Source organism: Osmerus eperlanus, chromosome 19, assembly GCF_963692335.1.
Source record: "Osmerus eperlanus chromosome 19, fOsmEpe2.1, whole genome shotgun sequence".
NCBI classification, from domain to species: Eukaryota; Metazoa; Chordata; class Actinopteri; order Osmeriformes; family Osmeridae; genus Osmerus; species Osmerus eperlanus.
In genome coordinates, this window is record NC_085036.1 from 11955236 (window position 1) to 11969470 (window position 14235).

General features: G+C 44.8%; 2 protein-coding genes across 6 annotated transcripts; both read right to left on the reverse strand.

Annotated features, from left to right (window-relative positions):
• Window positions 1-3836: 3836 nt before the first annotated feature.
• Window positions 3837-9277, reverse strand: LOC134039470 (EGF-containing fibulin-like extracellular matrix protein 2). Of its 2 annotated transcripts, XM_062485357.1 has the most exons (11): window positions 8965-9277; window positions 8495-8705; window positions 8028-8076; window positions 7632-7835; window positions 7028-7150; window positions 6703-6819; window positions 6416-6535; window positions 5726-5845; window positions 5319-5445; window positions 4844-5039; window positions 3837-4498 (listed from the first exon to the last, which is right to left on the reverse strand). In XM_062485357.1, the coding sequence occupies exons 2-11, from the start codon at window positions 8591-8593 to the stop codon at window positions 4337-4339; spliced, it is 1317 nt and encodes a 438-aa protein (XP_062341341.1). In that variant the 5' UTR covers window positions 8594-8705; window positions 8965-9277; the 3' UTR covers window positions 3837-4336. The 2 variants fall into 2 exon arrangements, with proteins under 2 accessions (XP_062341341.1, XP_062341342.1); XM_062485358.1 differs by lacking the exon at window positions 8965-9277 and having other exon boundaries at window positions 8495-8838.
• Window positions 9278-10083: 806 nt separating this feature from the next.
• Window positions 10084-14161, reverse strand: LOC134039889 (acidic fibroblast growth factor intracellular-binding protein B-like). Of its 4 annotated transcripts, none has more exons than XM_062486040.1 (12): window positions 13980-14161; window positions 13748-13834; window positions 13504-13594; window positions 13073-13271; window positions 12729-12855; window positions 12419-12519; window positions 12093-12226; window positions 11450-11558; window positions 11292-11355; window positions 11112-11198; window positions 10821-10918; window positions 10084-10602 (listed from the first exon to the last, which is right to left on the reverse strand). In XM_062486040.1, exons 3-12 carry the CDS (start codon window positions 13586-13588, stop codon window positions 10533-10535), a joined length of 1074 nt encoding a protein of 357 aa, XP_062342024.1. In that variant the 5' UTR covers window positions 13589-13594; window positions 13748-13834; window positions 13980-14161; the 3' UTR covers window positions 10084-10532. The 4 variants fall into 4 exon arrangements, with proteins under 4 accessions (XP_062342024.1, XP_062342025.1, XP_062342022.1 ...); XM_062486041.1 differs by having other exon boundaries at window positions 13718-13834; XM_062486038.1 differs by lacking the exon at window positions 13980-14161 and having other exon boundaries at window positions 13748-13973.
• Window positions 14162-14235: the final 74 nt, after the last annotated feature.

Consider the following 14235-nt stretch of genomic DNA (forward strand, 5'->3'; position numbering starts at 1 on the left):
TGGATGGGTGGCAGAATATTGGCAGGTGAACTGAGTTTGTACAGCAGATGTGATCATCTATCAGCAAGGTAATAGCACTTCGTTAACCGCTTAAAATTCAGTGCACAGTTAAAGTAGTATTGCAAAGTGTTTAGTCATGTTTTTGTGAACAAAGAGTCCTACTGTTAGCAAAAGGTTATTCTCATTGACTCAGACTATGTGAATGAGTGACTACGAGATTATGAGAGAATGATTTCACTGCTTCGGCTGTGCTAGCATGTTAATTTTTTTTTTCTTCTTCTCCTGTCAGAACAGAAGTGTCAGGCCAATGTTCCAGTCTCCATCACTTCATGGCACCCTCTGTGTCCCTGTTCCTGTCTTGCTATCAGAAGGTGTAAGGCCCCACATAGACTGCCAGGCGCAGGACGGAGCTGGTCTGGTAGCTCATCAGAGGGTTGGCAGACACCATCTCCAGGTCCAGGATGTACTCTCTGGGTCCAGTCACCGCCCGAGCCAGGACCAGCATGGCACTGATGTTGTTAATTTGCTGAGAAGACCCAAACAAGAACACGTTTTACTTAAAGCATACTTACAAAGTACATGATTTAAAGTAGTCAATAAGTATTTAAATATGCAAAATCAGTACATTTGAAGTACATTTGAAGATAAACAATAATATCTTTCTGCTTATTGACACAGGGAGAGGTGGTGATAGAGAGCTGGTACAGAGACTACGGTAGGTTCAAAGAAATGAGCTCAGAGATCCGAGTTTAAAGTCGATGCTGTTCATATATTCCGTTACTGAAAGCCTGTTCTGCTTACCCTGACCTTTGAACCCTACCCTCCATTCCATGGAACCCAGTGGTGAAGTCCCTGTCCCAGGTGTGGTCTCCTGTAAGTCCCACCCACACCCATCTGGTTCTCTGTTCCTCCTACAGACCGTCTGTGCTTCGCTAACCTGCCTCAGAGCGCACCAACACCCTTTCCCTTGCCTTCACGGTCCTGGTACTCCACAGCAATATGGTCAAAGCCTGGTTAAGTAACAAGAAAACTGGTTAAGTAGTTATATGAGGGGAAAAAAAATAGATACGTATATGTTTTTGTTGATTTAGGTTCACAGAGTGCTGATGAAAATAAATGCAACGGTTGATGGTTTTAGCAATCCTCACATGTTCTCTAAAACATAATATCTCATTGTGACTCACTCTCGACAGTTTCTTGGTGTTGAATGAGCTAGCTGCTATCACTAGATGTTTGAGACACTATCTATATGTAGGGACAGTGTGGGAAATCTGAGAAAATCTCACCATGTGACTGAACAAGGCCCTCATGTTCACACTTCACATCCATCTCTGAGCTGATTCAGCTCTGAACACTGCACTGGTGGAGAATAATTGGAGTGGGCCATTTGAGCAATCTCACCTTTCAGGTTTCTATGACTGTAACTTTACGTGGAATTCTTAGACAATCTTGGGTGGTTGGATGTAAAGTATCAAAGGAAACAATAAACAACGTACACAAAAAAGATCTGTTCTCAAGCTAGAAACTTGGTTTCATCTTGCAGTTTGATGAACACACGGCACAACAGACTGTGATCTCCTGACATGGTAAGAATGCACTTGGATTCTAGAATCCAGAATCTAGAACACAAAATCCAGAACCTAGAACCCCAGAGATCCTCCCATTCCACAGGCCCTCTCCACATGACAAGAGGAACAGAAAAAACAACAGCTCTTTGTACGCAAGACAATGAAGCCGCAACCAGAGAGAATGAGGAGCGGAAGTTATTGAGTAATTCAGTGTCCTAAAATAACCTGGAGAGTGTTTATAGCACAGCGGTGAAGTGTATATACACTCACACACAGCAAACACACAGTCCCAAAATGTCTGTTTTAATATCTTAGGAGCATATTCTTACAAATCAAACACAACATTAATGAACGAAACACTAGAAAATAGTTTTAACCATCTAAGGTAAAACTCAGTTTTGATTGGAAAGATTACTGTTGGATGGGTGGCAGAATATTGGCAGGTGAACTGAGTTTGTACAGCAGATGTGATCATCTATCAGCAAGGTAATAGCACTTCGTTAACCGCTTAAAATTCAGTGCACAGTTAAAGTAGTATTGCAAAGTGTTTAGTCATGTTTTTGTGAACAAAGAGTCCTACTGTTAGCAAAAGGTTATTCTCATTGACTCAGACTATGTGAATGAGTGACTACGAGATTATGAGAGAATGATTTCACTGCTTCGGCTGTGCTAGCATGTTAATTTTTTTTTTCTTCTTCTCCTGTCAGAACAGAAGTGTCAGGCCAATGTTCCAGTCTCCATCACTTCATGGCACCCTCTGTGTCCCTGTTCCTGTCTTGCTATCAGAAGGTGTAAGGCCCCACATAGACTGCCAGGCGCAGGACGGAGCTGGTCTGGTAGCTCATCAGAGGGTTGGCAGACACCATCTCCAGGTCCAGGATGTACTCTCTGGGTCCAGTCACCGCCCGAGCCAGGACCAGCATGGCACTGATGTTGTTAATTTGCTGAGAAGACCCAAACAAGAACACGTTTTACTTAAAGCATACTTACAAAGTACATGATTTAAAGTAGTCAATAAGTATTTAAATATGCAAAATCAGTACATTTGAAGTACATTTGAAGATAAACAATAATATCTTTCTGCTTATTGACACAGGGAGAGGTGGTGATAGAGAGCTGGTACAGAGACTACGGTAGGTTCAAAGAAATGAGCTCAGAGATCCGAGTTTAAAGTCGATGCTGTTCATATATTCCGTTACTGAAAGCCTGTTCTGCTTACCCTGACCTTTGAACCCTACCCTCCATTCCATGGAACCCAGTGGTGAAGTCCCTGTCCCAGGTGTGGTCTCCTGTAAGTCCCACCCACACCCATCTGGTTCTCTGTTCCTCCTACAGACCGTCTGTGCTTCGCTAACCTGCCTCAGAGCGCACCAACACCCTTTCCCTTGCCTTCACGGTCCTGGTACTCCACAGCAATATGGTCAAAGCCTGGTTAAGTAACAAGAAAACTGGTTAAGTAGTTATATGAGGGGAAAAAAAATAGATACGTATATGTTTTTGTTGATTTAGGTTCACAGAGTGCTGATGAAAATAAATGCAACGGTTGATGGTTTTAGCAATCCTCACATGTTCTCTAAAACATAATATCTCATTGTGACTCACTCTCGACAGTTTCTTGGTGTTGAATGAGCTAGCTGCTATCACTAGATGTTTGAGACACTATCTATATGTAGGGACAGTGTGGGAAATCTGAGAAAATCTCACCATGTGACTGAACAAGGCCCTCATGTTCACACTTCACATCCATCTCTGAGCTGATTCAGCTCTGAACACTGCACTGGTGGAGAATAATTGGAGTGGGCCATTTGAGCAATCTCACCTTTCAGGTTTCTATGACTGTAACTTTACGTGGAATTCTTAGACAATCTTGGGTGGTTGGATGTAAAGTATCAAAGGAAACAATAAACAACGTACACAAAAAAGATCTGTTCTCAAGCTAGAAACTTGGTTTCATCTTGCAGTTTGATGAACACACGGCACAACAGACTGTGATCTCCTGACATGGTAAGAATGCACTTGGATTCTAGAATCCAGAATCTAGAACACAAAATCCAGAACCTAGAACCCCAGAGATCCTCCCATTCCACAGGCCCTCTCCACATGACAAGAGGAACAGAAAAAACAACAGCTCTTTGTACGCAAGACAATGAAGCCGCAACCAGAGAGAATGAGGAGCGGAAGTTATTGAGTAATTCAGTGTCCTAAAATAACCTGGAGAGTGTTTATAGCACAGCGGTGAAGTGTATATACACTCACACACAGCAAACACACAGTCCCAAAATGTCTGTTTTAATATCTTAGGAGCATATTCTTACAAATCAAACACAACATTAATGAACGAAACACTAGAAAATAGTTTTAACCATCTAAGGTAAAACTCAGTTTTGATTGGAAAGATTACTGTTGGATGGGTGGCAGAATATTGGCAGGTGAACTGAGTTTGTACAGCAGATGTGATCATCTATCAGCAAGGTAATAGCACTTCGTTAACCGCTTAAAATTCAGTGCACAGTTAAAGTAGTATTGCAAAGTGTTTAGTCATGTTTTTGTGAACAAAGAGTCCTACTGTTAGCAAAAGGTTATTCTCATTGACTCAGACTATGTGAATGAGTGACTACGAGATTATGAGAGAATGATTTCACTGCTTCGGCTGTGCTAGCATGTTAATTTTTTTTTTCTTCTTCTCCTGTCAGAACAGAAGTGTCAGGCCAATGTTCCAGTCTCCATCACTTCATGGCACCCTCTGTGTCCCTGTTCCTGTCTTGCTATCAGAAGGTGTAAGGCCCCACATAGACTGCCAGGCGCAGGACGGAGCTGGTCTGGTAGCTCATCAGAGGGTTGGCAGACACCATCTCCAGGTCCAGGATGTACTCTCTGGGTCCAGTCACCGCCCGAGCCAGGACCAGCATGGCACTGATGTTGTTAATTTGCTGAGAAGACCCAAACAAGAACACGTTTTACTTAAAGCATACTTACAAAGTACATGATTTAAAGTAGTCAATAAGTATTTAAATATGCAAAATCAGTACATTTGAAGTACATTTGAAGATAAACAATAATATCTTTCTGCTTATTGACACAGGGAGAGGTGGTGATAGAGAGCTGGTACAGAGACTTGCGAAACATAACCTGACTGTATTTCAAGGTCAAGGTTACATCATTCGTACCCAAAGGTAAATATGTTCAGCAGACGAGAGATTCAGCAATCCATAATAATCCATGAAAAAAAACTAATCGCCGCGATCAAGACCAGCAGACGTTTCCCCGGCCCTCACCCGTATGTACATGTCCCCGTGCTGGTCCCCGGAGCGGATACGGAAGGTGTTGTAGGCCCCGGGGTAGACTCTGTTGGCCTGGATCTGGAACACGTCGGAGGGGACGGAGCGTCCGGAGGTGATGCTCATGTAGCGGTGCACCACGGAGTACGGTAGGTGGGCGCACTCGGGCTTGACCACCGGACACACACAGCGGCTGGGGAGATGGGGAGATGTGTTGATGTGTTTGTTGATGTGTGTGTGTGTGTGTGTGTGTGGAGGCATGCGTGCCTTTGTCTGCATGTGCACATGTGTGTGTGTATGCATGTGTGTGTGTGTATGGATGTGTGTGTGTGTGTGTGCATGTGTGTGTGTGTGTGCATGTGTGTGTGTGTATGCATGTGTGTGTGTGTGTGTGCATGTGTGTGTGTGTGTGCATGTGTGTGTGTGTGTGCATGTGTGTGTGTGTGTCTACACCCGCGTGTTGAACACTTACCTTTCGGACACCTGTACGTAAGGCTCCTGACAGTGGTTGGATTCCAGGCACCGACTCCCTCCATGGATGTTGAGGCAGGTCTGACCCTGTTCACACTGCTGTGTGTCTGACTCACACTCATTTACATCTGGGAGAGGGGCAGTAGCAGGACACAAGAGGGAACAACATTATGTGTGTTTGTGTGTGTGCGCGATGTGTATGCATGTGTGTTTAGGTAAGACTTTAGGTAAGACAAACTGTGTTTGTGTGTGAGTACGTGTGTTTGGATGTACGGTTTTTGTGTTTGTGTATTAGACTGGGTTTGGACGTGTGTGTGTGTACATGTTCTGTCCATCTCTGTGTGTGTTGGTAGCGTTTCTGCCGGCCCTCCTCCTCCCACCATGAAGTGGCTCTGAAGGCCTGTTTACCCTGGCACAGCCTGGGCCCCTGGAGCTGGTAGCCCTCGGGACACACACAGGAGAACCCCCCGGGCTCGTTCACACACTGGAACTGGCACATGTAGCTGGAATACCTGCACTCATCCACATCTGGAGCGGAGGAGTGGAGCCACGCAGGGAGAAATGACACAACAAGACTTCAAGATCCTCCCAGTAAAATCCCTCATGAGTGCTTCAGCTACAAATAGTGTGATGGCACAGCGGAGAGAGAGAGAGAGAGAGAGAGAGAGAGACAGAGACAGAGAGACAGAGAGAGAGAGAGAGAGAGAGAGAGAGAGAGAGAGAGAGAGAGAGACAGAGAGAGACAGAGAGAGAGAGAGAGAGAGAGAGAGAGAGAGAGAGAGAGAGAGAGAGAGAGAGAGAGAGAGAGAGAGAGAGAGAGAGAGACAGAGAGACAGAGGGAGAGAGGGGGGACAGAGAGAGAGAGAGAGAGAGAGAGAGAGAGAGAGAGAGAGAGAGAGAGAGAGACAGAGAGACAGAGGGAGAGAGGGGGGACAGAGAGAGAGAGAGAGAGAGAGAGAGAGAGAGAGAGAGAGAGAGAGAGAGAGAGAGAGAGAGAGAGAGAGAGAGAGACAGAGAGACAGAGAGACAGAGAGACAGAGAGAGGTGGAGAAACAGAGAGAGATACAGAGATACAGAGACAGAGATCCATGATCAGACCATCGCATGAGTATCCATCGTGTCCCAGCTCGTATCCCTGGTCGCAGCGACAGAGGAAGGAGCCGTGGGTGTTATAACACCCCTGCTGGCAGGGGGCGCCCATCTCACACTCATTCACATCTGGATGCAATCAAAGGACACCAGAGATGCAGCCAGGGAAGTGAGACAGGCAAGTACGTTTTGTAAAGGTCAAAGGTGACTGAAGGGTAAAGTAGGTCAATACTACTATGACAACATCGTTATTGATTGTTGTTGGAGGTGTGTCATTGATGCGAAGGGGGACTTACCCACACATGAGCGATTGTTTCCGGCCAATCGAAATCCAGACTCACACTCACAAGAAAAAGAGCCAGGAACATTGACACAGTGATGCTGACAGTATCTGTATCTGCACTCGTCAATGTCTGTCAGAAGGGAGGGAAAAAAAAGAGAAAAATAGAGATGACAGGGGAAAGGGAAGAAGAAATCAATAATAGAGGAGAAGAGATAAAAACTGTAAAAAATGAAGGCAAAAAAGAAGACAGAGAGGAATGTTTACAGATGGAGGCATGGACAGTTTATCCAACTTAGCCTGACATGACCCTGAGGATGGGCTGGAGTCGGGCGCCTCACCTGCACACTCGATGCCGTTCTTGGTGTACCCGTCTGGGCAGTGACAGCTGTAGGTGCCCACAGTGTTCACACACACCTGGCTCAGCTGGCAGTCATGAAAAGCCTGTTCACACTCATCCACGTCTGCGAAAACGCACACACACACACAGACCACACACACCGACCAAACATACACACCCACATACATACGTTCAAACACACAAACACGCGCACACACACAATCACGCTCACACACAAACACACGCACTCATCATTTGATTCATAAAAGTGGACTCCGCTCCCACATATACTCACTCACACTCACTGCCCCTTCTTCAATTGAATGTTGGCAATATTCCTTCCCACCCTACTAGTGAGCTAACCAGTGTATTCATTCTTACTCACTCTCTCTCCCTCCCTCCCTCTCTCTCTCTCTCTCTCTCTCTCTCTCTCTCTCTCTCTCTCTCTCTCTCTCTCTCTCTCTCTCTCTCTCTCTCTCTCTCTCTCTTTCTCTTTCTCTTTCTCTTTCTCCCTCTCTCCCTCTCTCCCTCTCTCCCTCTCTCCCTCTCTCTCTCTCTCTCTCTCTCTCTCTCTCTCTCTCTCTCTCTCTCGACGTGTGACTCACCCACGCAGACCTCCCCCCGATCCTCATAGCCCACAGGACAGGGGTTGAAGGCCTCGTTGGGATCCACGTTCACACCCTGGTTGGGGGGTTCGGGTGCGGTGATGACTGAGGCGGAGCGGGGAAGACACAGGTAGCCCCCGTAGTGGTTGAAGCACTTCCTGTCCCCCTGGCACGCCCCTGGGATGGTCTTGCACTCGTCTACGTCTAAGAGAGGAAGGATGAGAAATGAGGGATGAGATCCTAACTTAAGAGTGGACAGTTCAGCGGAACCGACTGACATTTTGGCATGCTATTATGAGAACAACACCATGGGATCACAGTGAGCAGAGCGACAGAACTCTCACACAGATCAGTGGTGCCATGCATGACATTACAGCCAGAGTCTCATCCACCCACCTTTACAGTGCTGACTCTGAGGATCCCACTCATAACCATCTGTGCATTCCTGGGAGTGTGTGTGTGAGGCAGGATGGAGGAGGGAGGAGAGAGAGATGGAGAGAGACAGAGAGAAAGGAGGGGGATGGAGGGAGTGAGTGAGTTAGACAGAGAGTGACAGAAGGATGGAGAGAGAACGCGGAGAGAGGGATGGAGAGAGAAAGAGATGGAGAGAGAGAAAGAGAGGGATGGAGAGAGAGAAAGAGATGGAGAGAGAGAAAGAGAGGGAGGAGAGAGAGAAAGAGATGGAGAGAGAGAAAGAGAGGGATGGAGAGAGAGAAAGAGAGGGAGGAGAGAGAGATTACGGACACGCACAAACTGTAATCTTGGCAGTGTGACCAGTGACTCATTTAAAATGCAAGGCATGGGATGGACAGAACCATTTAGGAATTAAAAAGAGAGGAGGGAGGGGTGGCGTTTATCCTTACCATGTAGCTGTCACTGTACTCCTCAGGGGACTGAGCGGAGGTTTTGTGGATGAGGGACAGACTCAAACACACACAGACAATCACATATGCTACCTGCATACTCTCTATACTCCACTCCACGCACAGAAACGAAAACACACAGAGTCACTAGATCACAGTCACCTACAGTTTTGAAGAGAGACCAGTAACGTGTGGAGGAATATTCCAGAATCTGTGAGAGAAATGGGGAAGGGGAGAATACAATAAGACTTGAATTGATATCAACATGTTACATTTTATGACCATATCTTTACCAACAACTAAAACTTTGTAAGATCCTAAGAATGGCTATGAATGAAAAAATTGTGTAACAGGCTTGTTTCTGTAGCAACCTCTAAACGCATCATATGACACTTTAAGAAACAGACCCCATCGCCTCCTCTTGGCAAACTATTAAAAAGAAGTTAGGAAACTCAATGTTTCATACTCACCCAGAAAGGTTTGGGTTTGTCTCTGATTGAAGTTGGGTTCACCTCCAGATACAGTTACTGTTCACTGAATCACAACAACAGTTGATGAAGAGTTTCTACTGAGAAATAAACTCGACAGTTGTCTGAGGACTTTCACAAATAGTTCTCTTCGCCCTGCCCTTATCCGACATCTACAAACACCGGCAGTGTGAAAGTGTGTGTGTGCGAGAAGCTCTGTGAAAGTGTGTTTTGTGGAGAAAAGGGGGTTGGGGCAGATGAAGAGGAGGGGGAGGCAGGAGGGGGAGGAGACAGGCATCTCTCCCCCTCAGGAACCTCCCAGTGTCCCCACTATCCTTCCTCTGTTCATCTGTCCATCATTCTTCTTATGTTTAGTCAGAAGTTATAGCACAGGACAGCATAGGACAGAACAATAACTGAAATTAATTCAGTCATTCAATGCCGTATTCATAAATCCTACCACCTCAAGGGTAAATAGGCAAAGTAAAGCTCTCATTACACTGGCCAGAACCTGTGTGTCTCTCTTGCCACCTCCTACCTCGCCCCCCCGCCCCCCACTCAACCTCTGCCCCTCTTCTAACAACACAGTTGGAGAGTTGGATATTTACAGCCAGGGAAGGGGGGCCCAGAGGAATGCAAAGACAAATTAGAGAACAGGAATCAGGAGCCAAAGTTCTGCGGAAAGAAAAGCAGGCACTCATTTCTTCTGCTCCTGTTAAAAACATGGACAGTGTCAGATCAACTGGTTCCAGAACACGACTGATTCTAGAAGACGGTTTGTTCTAGAACGCAACTCGTTTGTGCCTGTGGTCCCATGTTGTCATTAGTAAGACAATCTCAAGGGAGTCTTCAGGACCATTTGGTGGAGCGGGGCAAGGGGCCGTCTGACAGCTGCCCCACTGAAAGAGTTTTATAAGTCTCGGCTCAGTCACAACCCCCTCAACAACAGCCCTGGTCAACTGTAGCCCCCTGTGGCTAGCCCACCCCTTTACACACACACACACACTCACACATACACTCTCACACATATACACACACATAATCACACACACACACATAAAAACACACACACACACGTATACACACATAAACACACGCTTAAGTAACTGACACATCTGTGTAAAACAAATAACTTTACTTCGTATCAATCAACACATTAGAATAATTAATCCTGTATAAATACATATAGTAAACAACTCATACTAGCGCAGCATGATCAGGAGACTGTGGTGGCCATGGGCCATGTGAACACAGCATCAAAGTTATGTCAAAAGATATAGGGAGATATTCCAGCACTACGAACGGCAGTTGGGTGAAGATATTCAGTAGATATTCATATAGGGAGTCAGGTGGCTGAGCGGTTAGAGAATCAGGCTAGTAATCAGAAGGTTGCTGGTTCGATTCCTGGCCGTGCAAAAATGACGATGTGTCCTTGGGCAAGGCACTTCACCCTTCTTGCCTCGGGGAGAATGTCCCTGTACTTACTGTAAGTCGCTCTGGATAAGAGCGTCTGCTAAATGACTAAATGTAAATTCAGCGAGGTGGATGGATCAGACCCACACCAGGTCTACTTATTCGTGATACATCTTGATGATGCAGCTTCGTATGACGCCCATGTACCTGTCCCACACCAGCTGGTACCTGTGAGGAGAAGCCAGCTTTATGACATCACCACTAAAAGATGAATCTTCACAATAAAAAACACAAGAAATTTACATTTTGGGACAGGTCAAGTTCAGTTTGGGATGGTTAATTTTGTACTTCGGGACGGTACTGGGGCCGTGAGGAAAAAGGTTAGTTGCGAGCCCTGTATCAACGCATACACACACAAACATACGCACAAAGTCACACACACTAACCTGAATGTGCCAAGAGACTGGGCTGCATTAGTGTAGTGAGTGAGGAAGAGTTTGAGTTCCCCTACTGTCCATCTGTCAGATCGACATGGCTCAATGAACTGGGACATGAAAATGATTCTGTTAGCAATACAACCCCATAATACAGCCCATTCTGCCCTCTGCTAATTACAAAGAGATGTTACATTTACATTTTATTAATCTTCACACCACTTCAACGTCTATGTTAATATACAGACAAGAACCAATAAACACAGTTATAGATAGTATCTGGTTCAAAGATGTACTTTTTACCTTCTCCACAAGGTCAATGAATAAATCTCTGACATCTTTGGTGTTGTTTAGCTTAGATGCAATGTTAACCAGTGCTCTTGACAGATGCTGTACATAGACAAAGTAAAACAGAAATGATTCCTTTGTACAAATGTAGGATTGTATGTGTGAGAGAGTGAACCAGGCATAATGGAGACTTACTTTGAAATTAGCCTCCATCTCGTTGAAAACTTTGATCTTCCCACGAAGAGCAGCACACACCAGACTAAGGACACAAACATCAGAGCTAAGTGGCTAACAGTTTTGTGTGAACCTGCATACAAATGTACCTTTACTGTAATCTCGTATGTTTTTCATACCTTTTATGCTGGTCCAGCAAATCTTTATCGTTGATCAAAATCTTGATATCTTTTAGTTCATACAGAAACTCCTTCTCTAAATCAACATCCATGTCATCAACCATATTGTCTGGGAAGAGTACAGAGAAAAACAGGTATTCGTTTATTGTACACTTTTTATTTTGTTATGTACCCCTATATAGACCGTCCTCTGACCTCCAGGCCTCAGAGAGAGTTTGCTACCACCACTATGTGTCTTAACCCTTGTGTTATCTTCGGGTCATTCTGACCCATCAGTCATTGTGACCCACCGTCGTATTGCGACAGATTTACCGCATACAAAGACAAAGTGAAGCATTTTCTTTTAACAGCTAGGCTGTCTCAGACCCCCCCACATTGCAAAGGTTAAAAGAAAATTATTTTAATTTGTTTTTGTATTGGGTAAAATTGGGTAAACACAACGATGGTTCGTTATGAACCTTTGGGTCATGTGACCCGAAGGCAGCACGAGGGTTAACTGCTCATTTTTCGTATGGAGGTATACGCTAACTCTCTCTCCAATCAACTGGTTGTCTTATACATACATGTGTAAGTATACCTATTACAACAGAAACTGTCACATTGTTCCCGTGGAGACGGACAACAATATCCACAACAAACTTACCCACAGCTCCTACGGTCCAGTAGCTGATGAGCTGGCCTGCGCAGAAGGCAAAGTCCTGGAAGGAGAGGTACTGAAGCTTCCTTTTTCCCGTCTCAAAACGACTGTTTGCAAAGAAGACAACAGCAGCGTAATCCCTGAAGAGAAGAGAATACAACGTCAGAGATATTGATGATTTATCAGTAGAAATGTAAGTAAATTGTTCAAAAATGACCGATTACCAATAACATGAGTGTGATCATCTTTATCAGACATTAATCAGACATTTAAAATAGATTCAGCAATAATTCTTAGTTTAACTTATTTTTCACAGAAATTTGGTTAATTACCTGGCCAGTGTGTCAGACAGCAGGAAGTGATTCTGAATGTTTTCCACAAGTGGGCCTTTCAGTTCCTCCACCACTTTGAACACTCGCTTGAAATTATCAAACTGGAAACAGTAGGAATGAAATGGGGGACAACATCAGACTTTGGATTTGGACCGTACAAACCACACTAGTATCAATCAAACAGACACTGTAAGCCATAACACACAATTTTAAGGCCGGGGACAAATTAATATCCATGGCAACATCATTCAGAGTTGCGCTGATCCAACACACAAATAGATGTTCCTCCTCTTCAGGGAGTCAGTCCCACCTGTCGTCTGCAGCTCTTCAGAGCCACCCCTGTTTTGGAGCTGACATCCTCCAGGTCTCTCTTAGTCCCCTTAGACAGCTTCTTACCCAGCACCTCTCTGGCAAACGCACTGTCAAACTCATAATACCTTCGGTGAGAAATGACAACCAACCACACAGGTGGTGTAAAGTTCGACAGGTGAGGGAAAACACAGAAGGTGAGGGGGCAGTTCAGTGGTCCACAGGTTCAAGTCCCCCCTTGTACTGAACATTGCTTTCAATGAAAGCATCTGCTAAATAAATACCTTACATTACATTACATTAGAAAGATGTATATTAAACCACACCACGCAGCAGTCCACAAACCTCTCAATGAGCATGCTTTGACTCTGAGGCGGGATCTGAAACAGCAGCTGGTTGGACAGTTTGACGGGGCAGTGAAGGAGACGCTCACACATGTGGAAGGTCCTGAACTGGTCCATGGTGTCACTGTGTAGAACTTCTGCACTCACGTCGCAATCCAGCATTGCTCGGCAATCCACACGCGCTCTAACTGCATCTGCCACTAGGGGGCAGTGTGGAGACCGACAGGTGGTAGAAAGAAGTCGCAAGATATTAGGTCAGTCGAACAACAAAACATTTGCATGGCACAACCGTGGGCACTGCATGAATAATGACATTTCTAATATGCTTTAAGGTTAACAGAGTCTTTAGTATAAGAACCCATTATTGAACCTTTTATAAATAAATTTTATTTTGAGGTATGACAGAAATCACTCAGCAGTTCGAATACAAACCTGTATAGCCGTCCAACCAAAGATGATAGACAGCAATATCGATGATTGTTGAGTTCCCGACAAACACGTCGAGTTCCAGAGACATATTTAGCTGTCAGAAACACAATGTGTTAGTTGACTGACTTCTTCAACGTGACTGCATATTGTTGTTTATTATATAGGCCTACAGTGGCTATTTATATAAACAAACAAGACGTTCTATGAAGGCCTATACCACACTCTTGTCCGCAGAGAAAAAACTTACCCGGATTATATATGCCGTTATGTTGCGGAATTAAGGTCAGAAAGCAACCGGCATAGTTTAAATCCACTAAAGTGACAGTCTGTTAAACTGTGAATAGATTGTACAAATCCAAAAGATCATTTTGCAAACATAATACGGCTGTTAGAAACGCACACATCTTATCTGAACTGAACAGTAATACCAAAAAAAGATTTGCGTTCTCCCATATATTAGTCACTTGAATTGCTCTCACCGAGGTAAACCTACACGGAATGTTTAGGGATAATCCCAGATTGTGCGACAGAGCTTCACTGCCACCTACTGCAGTGGGGTTTACAAATTCGAGTTATTTGTAGACTACCATGTCATCTGAAGACTATTTTGCCCCAGCACGTAGATGACGGACCATAGTCAAATTACACGAGCTGTCCATGGTGCTGAAAAACACTTTAACCTGCTACAACAACAAAAAAGATACGATGGGGAGTGAGTCTGGGGAATAAATGTAA